The following is a 12682-nucleotide window of genomic DNA, read 5'->3' on the forward strand; positions in this document are numbered from 1 at the left end:
CTATTAAAGGGTTGCAGCATTAGGAAGGTTAAGGACCACTGCTCTAGGGAGGAGCCAGGTCATCCCCCAGAAGAGGACACAGGAGCTGAGGAGAGACCAGAAGGCCTGACCCTGTTCTCTATGACTGGAGAGAGTAGCAAGATGACTTGGAGTCACAGAGTCACATGGTAGGTGGTGGGCCCGATACTAAGTGAGATCAGCAGGTCTGTGGCCCTTCTGAGCCTCGCCAGCTGTGGAGGATTAGCCAGGGTGTGGTTTTGCCAGGTGGAGGCAATTTAATGAGCAGGGACCAAGGGGTTGAGGCTGTATGCAAGGAAGTAATTGCAGCGATGACTGTGGACTAAGAGCTGGCTATGGGGGAGGGGGTTGGGGGAGGGGGCCAAGGACATGAGGGAGTCCAGGAACCGTGAGAGAAAGGAGGATGGAGGGGGGGCGGGGATTAAAGGACCTGGTGGCAAAGAAGCTAATGGAGTTGGGGTTGTGAGCGTAAGTTGAAGGGAGGCGATGCTGATATCAACATTATGCCAGCTAGGGGTACAATTACCAGTAATGACAACGTCCATTACCTCAGCCAGGGGCGCATGGAGCAGGCTGGAGGCCAAGAGCCACAGAAAGAGGGAGAGGCCGGGTGAACCTCTCTGCAGGGAAGAATCACCTGCGCACAATTTGGCTTGCCAAAGTCACCCTCCCGGGTGAGGTCTTGGGATTCAAAGCCAGACCTCGATATAAAGTCTCCCCTTAACTCTGAGGCTCCACACGAATGACTTCGCTTCCTCAGCCTCAGTTTCCTCTCCCGCAAAGTGAGCGATAGCTCCTGTGTCACGGGAGAGACCGTGTTCTGAAATCTGATGAGGCACGGCAAGCAGAAGGCAGAGAGTACGCTGAGAGATGTGGGTTTGTCAAGTAGCCACACACCGGCTCCCAGAACGCTCTCTTCTGGGATTCCCAGAGCTGAGGCACCGATGTAGCAATCGGGCCTCTCGCTTCTAGTCCTCAAGTCAGGTGGTTTGAACAGGAGAAGCGGCCCCTATTTCTCTCCCGTCTTACAGGCAGGCAAAGCGGCTGCCCTCCACTACTATGACTCTATTATAGCTGCTTCTAAAATCAGCTGGGTCATGATTAAGATGGGAGATGTGTACAGGCTCTCGGCAAAGGCTCACCTACAGAACCCTGACGCCCCTGGACTCAAGATGCGCCCTAGAGTGTATTCCCCTAGAGTGTATTCCCTTTATTCATTGGCTACTTCAAAGTTGGTTTTAACGGAAACAAAAGACCTTACTGGGCACATCTATGATGCCTCTCTCTCTCCTCTCTCTCTCTCTCTCTCTCTCTCTCTCTCTCTCTCTCTCTCTCTCCTTCCTACATCCGCAGTGGGCAAACATGGAAGGCATCAGCTTTGCAGTGGAAGCATCAACACAAGTTAGTTCGCTGTACATGTGTTGGCTAATTGCTCTCCCTAGAAAGAAGGAGACAGAAGAAAGGAGATAGAAAATGAGGTTCAAAGCCGGATGGTGGTGGCGCACGCCTTTAATCCCAGCAGTTGGGAAGCAGAGACAGGCGGATCTCTGAGTTCGAGGCCAGCCTGGTTTACAGAGCGAGTTCCAGGACAGGTAGAGCAGTTACACAGAGAAACCCTGTCTCCAAAGACCAAAAAGGAAAAGGGGATGGGAGGGATGGGAGGGAGGGGAGGGAAGGAAGAAAGAAAAGAAAATGAAAGTTTGAATTTCTTTAGGAAACTTGATCAAAGTGTAAGAGGGGCACTGCTCTGGCCTGTCACTGAACGGTTTTCAGCCTAGCTGACCCACTGGGATAAATTCCTCCTACTTTTCTACACCCTACTTCCTCCATTTAGAAATTGAGAAGATGAAGACAGTGATTGCCAACAGCCCTCTTAGCGGGAGCCTTTAGGCTTCTAGGAGTGTGTAGCCTGCTCTCTCTCTACCTGCCCTGGCTAATTCAGAGACAAACACCGTGAGATCGGGCAGAGATTCACTGCACCCAGAAGCTGCCCTGGTCCAACCATCTAAGGTCTCTTTTCCTTTCCGTCGTCCTTCTTGTGGCTCCATGTTAGTTTCCTCTTAGCATACGGTCTGAAATGTCTTGTTTACTTCACCGTTGTCTATGTACAGTCGGAAAGTTCTAGAAGGACAAGGACCTTGCCTGGGTCCGATCTCTCGTTCTCAGTACCTGGTACCTTACTAGATTCCCTGTGTACCTATGTTGACTGAAGACTGAATAAATGGATGGGTGGGTGTTGTGGGTGGTGCCAGGGCTGGGCCAAGCATGACCCTGTGACCTGTACCAACTTCTAAGAGGAGGGGTTGAAAACAGAGTCAGGAGACCTGAACTCAAGCCCTTATACTGCCAATTAGTGGTTGTATGACTTTGAGCGCATCTCTTGACCTCTGGAGCCTTTGTTTCTTCATCTGCATATCTAGAAAAAAATTATCTCACCTGCTGAGGCATATTTTCAGGAATTAATGGTCCATATGTAACATGATTTGGTGTCAACTAGAGGTTTCCTTCCCTGCCCATTCCCCCCGCCCCCACCCAGGAGAGTAGTAGGGCTGTGGTGCAGCTTTGGGGTGGTTTGTTTGTTTGTTTTTATTTTTGTTTTGTGTTGTTTTGTTTTTTGGTGCTTAGGGATTAGAGCAAGGCTTTTGCAAACACTAGGCAAGAATTCTGAGCCACTGAACCAAATCCATACACAGGAGACTGTTATGGCTGGACTCAGTAGCCTCAGGGATCTTGGTAGGTCTAGGGTTCAGAGACAACGAAGCCAAAGGAGATGTCGTCTGTATTTCCCCCTTTTGTGGCACCAGAGGTTGAAGCCTGCATCTCCAGCACACTGGGCAGGCAATTGGTCACTGCACTACATCCTCCTCCTCCTCCTCCTCATTTGAAGACAGGGTCTCACTATGTAGCTCTGGCTGACTCAGAATTGAACATGTAGATAACCTTGACCTTCTGGTCCTCCTGCCCCCACAGCTGGGATGCTGGGATTACATGCCTGGTTTATATAGTTCAGGGATCAAATGTAGGCCTTTATACATGCTAGGCAAGACCTCCACCAGTCCAGCCATATTCTCATCCCTTTATCTGTTTTGTGTCCTTCAAAAAAGTATAGCTGGGTGTGGTGTCACACACCTTTATCACAGCACTAGGGAGGCAGAGGCAGGTGCTGAGTTTGTTTGTTTGTTTGGTTGGTTGGTTGGTTTTTTCGAGACAGGGTTTCTCTATGTATCCTAGGCTGTCCTGGACTCACTTTTGTAAACCAGGCTGGCCTCGAACTCACAGCAATCTGCTTGCCTCTGCCTCCCAAGTGCTGGGATTAAAGGCGTGTGCCACCACCGCCCAGCTCAGGTGCTGAGTTTGAGGCCAGCCTGGTCTACAGAATGAGTCCAGGACAGCTAGGGCCACACGGAGAAATCCTGTCTGAAAAAAACCAAACCAAACCAAACCAAAACAAAGTGTATATAACAAACTAGTGGCCTGTCAAAATTGCTGGGGGAGTAAAGAAACTTTTCACCAAGGCTGAGAACCTAAATTTAATCCCTGGACATTCCTCACCACCACCACCACACACACATGCAATAAATGAACGTAAAGAAGGGTGGTATAAGCCTTTAATTCCAGAACTTGGAAGTCAGAGGCGCACAGATCTCTGAGTTGAATGCTAGCTCGCCTGATCTGCATAGTGAGTTACCTAATGAGATCTTGTCTCCAAAACATAAAATAAAATATGAATAAATAAAAGAATAAGTAAATGTAAAAAAAAAATTAAAATACCAAGCATCTTCAGTGGGGAGAATAAACAGGCCTTGCTCAAGCTCACCTGGCCGAGCACATGGCCCCTTCTCTCCCGGTTCCCAGGAGAGGCAAACAAGGGCGTTCAGAAAGAAGAAATGAATGTTCTAGTCTCAGGCAGGCCAAGCTGTGTCCTGTCAGACTCTGGGGCGTAGTAGCTACTTCTAAGTCCTGGTTCCTCCTTCAATGTTTTTTACTCCTTACCCTGCCTTATAGGAGAGTGGAAGGATGCGGAATTTGATATATTAGGAGAATGACAAGAAAAAACACTTGCAGTGATGAACAGTGACTGGATTTCAAGTCGTCTTCTTCCTCATGACACATATATTTAAAATCTGAAATTGAGGGGGGGATTCAAAAGTAGCAATGAACCTCGGCCTCTATGATCTGGAGTCAGAAAAACCTTGGGTCTACCCAGATGGAGAGGAGGGAGGGTGCTGCATAGGGTTGGTTTTACACCTCCATCAGGACCATAACGGCACTAACACGCTATGTGATGATGGATAATAACGCCCTGTCTGTGAGCAGGATTCACCTCACCTAACATCGACTCTGTATGGTTCGAAGCCCCAATCAAGGGAATAAATTAGAAAGCAGCCGCCTCCTGAGACACTGCCGACATTACTCTGTAGAGACCTCCCTCCCTTCTGCCGCTGGAGGGCGCTGTCCGACAGGCTGGGGCCAATCACAAGCGACAGAAGTTCTTTAAAGACCAAAGGAGGGAATTCAGCCGGAGCGAGGGGGCGGGGAAGGGGCGTGCCTTTCAACCAATCAGAAACCCCTGGGAGCCAGCGATTCCTTTGCAAAACTGTTTGCCAATGGCCGGGGGAGGGACGAGAGGCGGGGCAGCTCTCGCTGTGTGACAGCTGTGCCGACCAATGGGCGTGCGGCCCGCGGCCTATAAGTGTCAGCTGGCCCCCATCCACCTGGCTCTAAGGTCTGTTAGTCCTCGCCGCTGTCGGAGGTGTTCCCTGGGTTTCCCTCGCCGCCGCCGGGTCCCCCCCGCACCCCGCCTTGGCCCGTGCGCAGCCACTCTCCCTGCCCTCCTCGCCTTCACCATTCCCGGGTTTCTGCCGTCGGGGCGCCGGGGTCGGGCGAATGATGCCGTCGGAGAGTGGAGCTGAGAGCCCGGAGCAGCCAGCTGCGCAGGTGGGGACGGATGCTGCCTCGACAGTGGCCACGGCTGGGGCGGCCGGCGGCGGCCCGGACCCGGAGGCGTCCTCCGCCTGCCTGGGTCGTCACCAGAGCCGGCTGAGCTGGCCACAGGTGAAGCGGCTGGACGCGCTGCTGAAAGAGCCAATTCCTATTCACGGGCGAGGCAACTTCCCCACGTTGAGCGTGCAACCCCAACAGATCGTGCAGGTGAGGGGGCGCTGACAGGGTCGAGGGGCGGTCCGCCGGGAGTCTGCGATTGGCCAGGTCTTTAGGAAACCTTAGGGATTGGGAACCCGGGCTACCAGCTTGGTTCTTTGTGCACCCTGCTGAGCTTGCCTGTTCACCCTTCTGGGGAGCCCTTACTCCCTGGGAACCACTCACCAAGACTCTGGCTGGGCGGCAGGGTGGAGAGATGAGAGAGGCATCAGATGGGGGAGTGCCCTGGCAGCTTCCAATAAGGAATGTGTGTGCTTGGTTACAAAATAGCTTTCTTCCTCTACTCCACTGCCTTGCACCTCCTCCTACACCCTAAGGTTTCTAGGGACACTCTGCCCTTTTGTGTCACAGAAGCCCTTGGCTCAAGAAACCTTGCCTAGGTGAAACAGCCCAGAAATCCTTGGGAAAACTCCCTGCCTCCTACGTGTTGTGGCCAGACCAGGAAACCCCAACCCCTGAAGATAGCATCAAATTTCCGTTTTGGGTGTTCCTCCTCCCTTAAGACTGGTGATGAAGGCCAGTCCAAGGGTTAGACCCCAAAGCACCATCTCCCTCCGGGGATCAGATTCTGGCAGCTGCTCCCTCCATAGAACCCCAGCTCTTCCTTTTCCCTAACCCTGTGTGACCCCAAACTTGCTCTTTCCGGTTATAGCCTCAGCACTTAGGTATTCTGAAATACCAGAAGGTGCCCCTTCTCACCCGCCCCCCCCCTTCTAGCTGAGGCCTCGTGTGGGAGGGGGGCTACCCCAGGCTACCCAGTGAGGTGGAAGTCAAGCTCAGGGAATCTTTAACGCCCCCTAGGAGTTCAAGAGTTCCCCGCCCCCCGCCCCTCCCCAGGCTCCCAAGCTGGACACCTTGAGCTTAGGGGAGTCCCCGATAATGGAAACCAGAAAAGCCGAGTGATGGTTCCTGTGTGTTACTGCCAATCATGGGCCCTTACAGGCAAGCTGCGTAAATTGGACATGGTCCCTGCTCCGATAGCCTCCAACAGAGAGGGAGGGTGGCTGCTGGCCGCCCATAGTCTTAACCTCCCTTCCTAGGAGCAAGGAATAAGAAGGAGAGGGCGGGGACAGATTCTCCTGGGCTGACTCACTGGCTGTCCCAGTGTGGCTGGCTGAGACATTCCTCGCTTTCCCGCTGCCCTCCAGATTATTAGGAAGCCAGCTTTAGCCTGTTTTGTTTTGAAATGGGGTCTTCCTGTGTTTTGTCCGCGCTCCTCTCAAACTTGTAGGCTCAAATGACCCTCCTGCCCCTGGCTTCCTGAGTAGCCAGGGGGCTACAGGTGTATCTCACCACGATGCTAGCTTTCCTGCAATACAGTAAACTCAGGCATGAATGGAAGGAAAGAGGGTACCCAGCGTGACAAGTGTCTACACGGGACACTAAGAGCACAAATATGACCTCTGTCTCCCAGTCATGTGAGGGCAGAGTGAGTCAGTGGGAGCCAATTTCATGGCATGGTCCTCCTAAACTGGGGGCACAGTCATCCCAGACCAGGAAGCTGTTGGCTGTGGAGTGGAGGGGTGGCAGAGGCCTGGGGGGGTGGCTACACTGAGAAGTCAGGCTTTGGGGTTCATTGTTAACCCCTCCCTCCCACCCTAACCACCCCACCCCCGTGGGCTTAGTGGGCCCCATCTATCTGTTCAATGGGATGGATTTGACTACTTGGCAATATCCCGACTGCCTATGCCGCCAGTCTGTCTCCCGGTGGGGGTCCCCCAAAAGCTTTGAAGCCGTTGGGATATGAGGGGTGGGGGTAGGGAGAGGGAGGGGCCTTCTGCCTCTCCGCTCAGCCAGGTCTCCTCCTCCAGGGCAACAGAGAAATACATCCTTGTTTGTTGTGCCCGTGTTCTTACTGGAGCCCCCTCCAATATAGCCCTGGAGACCAGGTTTAGTTGAAGCTTAGCCAGTTACTGATTTTGTGCCCTTGAACGAGCGATTTGCTTTCTCTGGGCTCAGAGAATTGAACTGAACAATCTGACCTCCCCAGCTGCAGCCAGAGGGCTGGCTCCTGCAAGCTTTGCAAGTCTTCTTCAGTCTTCCTGACGGAGGTCTCAGCAGAGAAGCCTTGGACCAAGCAGTTTGGGGAATTGAGCGCCTCACCCGGGAGAAAGGAAGTGAGGCGACAGTCACTGCCCCCCCACCCCCCACCTCCGAGGCTGGCAAGTCTGATTTGGGAGACTGCAAACTGCCCTGCAGTGCTTGGGTGTGGCAGTATCTGGTGGCCACCTGTCAAACTGGCTATAGTCACACCTGGGAAAGAGACAACAGCCAATGGTTGGCTGACAAAACTGGCCCCATGGCCCTGACGCAGGGGATTTAATGAGGGGATTGCTACCTGCTTACCAGGCCAGATGCCATGCCCTGGGGTGGGCATCAGCTGGGGAGCAGGAGTTGGCACTATGGCCCAGTCAGCTCACCTGGGACCCCGGGGGGATGGGCCTTTCTTACTGGCTACCTGGGGACAGTGGCCAAGGTGTGCAAGGAAAGAGCTGTATGATGGCCGCAGTAACTTCCCACCCCACCTTCCCACCCCCAACCTCAGTGATTTGAGGTTCATTTTCACTTTGAAAAAAAAAAAGTATGGCATTGCACCTGTGTTTCCGTCTCTTAGGAAATGGAGGTGTAGGACATTGGAAGATCAAAGTCAACCTCAACTACTTTGAGGCCAACTTGGGCTACTGAGACTCTGTCTCTAAAAAAAAAATAAAAATAAAATAAAATTATGTAAGATAGATGATAGATAGGTAGGTAGGAGTAGAGAAATTGGTTTTTAATTTTGACACGCAGTCTTGCTATGTCTCAGGTTGGTTTCTAACTCTTCAGTAATCCTCCTGCCTCAGCCTCCCAAGTGCTAGGATCACAGGCAATCTCCACCACGCCCAGCTGAAGTTTTAAAAGGGTAGGGGGGATTAGAACCCAAGTGCGTAGTCCGCTGCTTCTGAAACCTGGGCCTGAGCGTGCTAGAGAGGGGGTAGACGAGGCTGGAAGCGGGGAGAGGGGTCAGCTGTGGAGAGTGAGTTCCGAGTCCATGACCTCTGGGTTCAGTCCTCACTCAGCAGTAAAAAAAAAAAGGCAGGTTTGGAATCAGCCATAGCTGGGATGGATCTTCAAGTTTCCCTGTTTGGAACATGGAGATCACATAGACATGGCCCTGTAGGCTCTCCTTTGGCTGACCGGTTACTTCTGCTAGGATTTGATGCTGGGAATGGCGTCCGTGGCTCCTCCCCCTCCCCCCTCCCCTCCCCCACCCCACCACCCCCACCATCAATTCTGCTGAGGTCCTGTGTCTGGTGCTTACTAAATACCTAACAACCTCGCTACTCCTCCCTTTCCCACCCTTGTGCTGAAGGTTCCCGGTGGCCAGTCCTTTCTTTCCCACCCCCATTACCATGACAACTCCTTCCGGAAGTCTTCCTGGAGGGAGCCGCCCGCCTCGGATTGCCCCACTGCAGCTTGCCTCCTCAGCGTTTAAGATGCGTTCTTCTTTGCAGTAATTCCCTGGGAGGCTGGGGAACAACCTGCCCCAGAGCCCGGCGCTGACTTGGCAGTGAGGTGGGGTTGCAGAGTCACTAAGGGCAGGAATGCTGCCTGGTCACTTTCAGGACTGTGTGTGAAGGGCTTGGGGTTGCTGAGAAACCTAATGTCTGTATTCACGCCCCTCCCCCAGCTTCACTCTTCTCCCACGGGTGCCGATGCCCAGGGCTCCTGGTAAGAACCAAGTTCCAGAAGACCTACTTGTCCCTGTTGTGTCCCCATGCCATCAGCCCTGTGGCTCCAGGCGGGGTCCTCCACATCCTCCTGCCTCAGCCTTCTAAGTGGCTGGGGATTACAGCTTGGATCTGGAAAGTTCCTGTAGTATTTTGCTTCCCAGGTTCTTTGTGAGGGCGGGAAGAGGCATGTGTGCCATAGTCAGAAGGCAGGAGAGAAGGCCCCTGCAGTTAAGCGTTCTGGCTGTTCTGGCTTGTTTCCAGAACCTGCATGACGTCCCATAACCCCTCTGTTCCAAGGGATCTGAACACCCTTTCTGGCCTCCAGTGGGTGGTGCACCTGTGTACATGCAGGCAACACACACACACACACACACACACACACACACACACATAATATAAAAATAAATCTTTTAAAATTTGAAAAAATTGGGGCTGGAGAGATGGATCAGACGTTAAGAGCACTGACTGCTCTTCCAGAGGTCCTGAGTTCAATTCCCAGCACTCACATGGTGGCTCACAACCATCTATATTGAGATGTAGTGCCAGCTTTGGGTGTGCAGGCATACATGTGGGCAGAACCCTGGACATGTAAATAATAAATAATAAATCTTTTTTTTTATTTTGAAAAATTTAAGATGGCGGCACACGCTCTTAATCCCAGCACTTGGCAGGCAGATCACTTGAGTTTGAGGCTAGCCTGATCTACAGAGCAAGTTCCAGGGCAGCCAGAGCTACATGTAGAAACCCTGTCTCAAAAAAAAAAAAAAAAACCAACTCAAAAAATTAAAAAGAGCATATATGGACTTGAAAATCTAGCCAATTTGGGCTCTGGTCTTAGCCTAAGTAGCCTATGGCCTTGGGTGCATTTCTTTGCACCTCTGTACCTCCAGTCTTCCGTCTGTCCACTGGAACAGCCGTCTTCAAAAGGGATTATCGAGGAAGTTAATGTGTAAAGGGATGAGGGCTACTAAGCAGGCTGCCCCCCCCCCAAGCTGGTTAAACACAGTGTTTGATGCCAGGTGTTTGACTTGCAGCAGTAGGAAGGTCGGAAAGCACAGTGGGAAGACCAAGGCTCTGAGCCAAATGCCCGGCTCCGTATTTACCAGCTGTGTGACTCTGGGCAGCTCTCAGGCTGCTCCGTGCCTCTATTTCCCAACCTGTGAAGCAGGAATAAACCTTGCCTCATCAGGCTAATTATAAAGATTAAGTGAGGTTGTATGTTAATGCCAAGTGCTTAGTAAGTTCTCAGCTTGCCTTTGTCACTTTATTGCTCTTCTGAGTCACTCCCGTTTAACTGGACCCTTCTCCGGGTCAGGGTTGGCAAATCTCATGGAGGCTCTGTAAGTTACAAGGTTTCTTGAAGACACAGAAGCTGGTAAGAGGTCACCCGTGACAATGGTGGGTGGCAGGATTGTTAATCCTGGAAAGTTTTGGTGGTGCTGACCTAAGGGGGGCCCCCGGCACCTGACACCCCACCCCCACCCCTCTCCCTGGCAGGTGGTCCGCAGCAGCCTAGAGGAACAGGGATTGCAAGTACACAGTGTGCGGCTGCACGGCTCAGCTGCCAGCCACGTGCTGCACCCCGAGAGTGGCCTCGGCTACAAGGACCTGGACCTGGTGTTCCAAGTGGACCTGCCGAGTGAGGCGTCCTTCCAGCTGACCAAGGCAGTGGTCCTGGCTTGCCTGCTGGACTTCCTGCCAGCGGGTGTGAGCCGGGCCAAGATCACGCCGCTGACACTCAAGGAGGCCTACGTGCAGAAGCTGGTGAAAGTGTGCACGGACCTCGATCGCTGGAGCCTCATCTCGCTATCCAACAAGAGCGGTAAGAACGTGGAACTCAAGTTCGTGGACTCCGTGAGGCGCCAGTTCGAATTCAGCATCGACTCCTTCCAGATCGTCCTGGACTCCCTGCTCCTCTTCGGCCAGTGCTCGGCCACACCCATGTCAGAGGCCTTCCACCCAACCGTGACAGGCGAGAGCCTTTATGGGGACTTCGCTGAGGCCTTGGAGCATCTGCAGCACCGCGTCATCGCCACCCGCAGCCCCGAGGAGATTCGTGGCGGTGGCCTCCTCAAATACTGCCACCTCCTGGTTCGGGGCTTCCGGCCAAGGCCCAGCACCGACGTTCGCGCCCTACAGCGATACATGTGTTCCCGTTTCTTCATCGATTTCCCGGACCTGGTGGAGCAGAGGCGCATCCTGGAGCGCTACCTGGAGGCTCACTTTGGAGGAGCAGAGGCAGCCCGCCGGTATGCTTGCCTTGTAACACTACATCAGGTGGTCAACGAAAGCACCGTGTGCCTCATGAACCATGAGCGCCGCCAGACGCTAGACCTTATCACCATGCTGGCTCTCCAGGCACTAGCTGAGCAGGGCCCCGCCGCTGCCGCTGCCCTGGCCTGGCGACGTCCCGGCTCAGATGGGGTTGTACCAGCCACTGTTAATTACTACGTGACCCCCATGGCCTCTGCTGCCCCGGGCTCACTCCTATCCCACCTGGCTGCCTTGCAACTGACTCTGATCCTAGCCAGAAGGGAATGAGCCTCGTGCGGGTGGGGTGAGCAGGTAGCGCGGAGGATGTGACCAGACACAGGCCGCCTGTGCCAGCTGGCCCGGCACAGTAGGGCTGGGCCTTTGAACACACCAGACTTTCCTGCACGAGGCTTCGTATGGGCTTTGAAGCCAAGTCGGGGTTTTGAACAGAAGGTCCATTTGGTCATCACACCACACTCTGGGGCCTGTATGACTGTGGGGACACAGCGGCTGCTTATCTTGAAGACACAGAGTCCCCTTGGGTGGTAGCGACATGTTGGGTTGATTTCCATAGCCTAGAAGGGGTGAAGCCCACAGGGATCAGGAAGCCTCTGCACTGGCTAAAATATACTATGTAACAGGGCTACTTACTTGAGGGGGGGGGGTCCAGCTGAGTGACTCACAGAGCCTGGTGGTCCAACCTCGGTGATCATTAGGAAGAGGTAAACTAAGGCACGGGGCAGCTTCCTGGATTTTCGGAGGGATGGGAATTCAGTCTCCAGAAACCTGTGTCCTTGCCCTGAGCTGTGAGAACTTGTTGTGGGCTGAGGTAGACAGTGGACAGTTTCCAAATAGCCAGAATAGGATGGCAAGCCATGCACCTCCCCATGCGTCACCTTCTCCCTTCCTCATGCCTCCCCGGTGTCCTGCTGTCTGGGCACTTGTGTTGGGGGTTGCCGGGTGGAAAGCTACCACAATCAAGCCGTCTACACCCACCCCACTTGCTTGGTTATAGGACTTCCACGTAGCAGGAGGGTGGCATGCCCCGTCTCTTTTCCCATTCCTCTGGACTTGTTGCTATTCTGCACACTTCCCACCAATAAAGCTTGCCTACACTGAGCATAACTATATCTTTCTCCTGGGAAGGGCTCTCTGTGGCATAGGGCTGGCTGGCACTGCCTCCCCAGGCTGAGTTTGACTTGGGTTGTAAGGAGTGGCTGTGGAGTCTCTCCTGTACACAACTTGACAAGTATGAACCGTGGCTGGTCCTTTATGTCTTAGCAAGTCGAGACCTCTGGGTTTTGGTTTTTGGTTTTTGGAGACAAGGTTTCTCTGTGTAGTCCTGGCTGTCCTGGACTTGCTTTGTAGACCAGGCTAGCCTTGAACTTACAGCGATCTGCCTGCCTCTGCCTCCTGAGTGCTGGGATTAAAGGCGAGCGCCACCACGCCCAGCTCGAGATCTGCCCACTTCATCTCCCCAGGAAGCAAGCAGGGTGAATCTGGAAGGAAAGACAGCTGAGGCAGAGGGGCCTGGAGGG

At 53.4% G+C, this 12682-nt stretch overlaps 1 protein-coding gene across 1 annotated transcript; it reads left to right on the forward strand.

The window, feature by feature from the left end:
• The first annotated feature begins 4860 nt into the window (after positions 1-4860).
• On the forward strand, positions 4861-12263 carry TENT5B (terminal nucleotidyltransferase 5B). Its single transcript, XM_084785276.1, is given in 3 exon segments — positions 4861-5169; positions 10389-11353; positions 11355-12263. Coding segments are annotated over 3 exon segments (1281 nt in total). The 5' UTR covers positions 4861-4905; the 3' UTR covers positions 11407-12263.
• The last annotated feature ends 419 nt before the right edge of the window (positions 12264-12682 follow it).

The sequence above is a fragment of the Acomys minous genome (assembly GCF_964271855.1).
Source record: "Acomys minous genome assembly, chromosome: 6".
Taxonomy (NCBI): Eukaryota; Metazoa; Chordata; class Mammalia; order Rodentia; family Muridae; genus Acomys; species Acomys minous.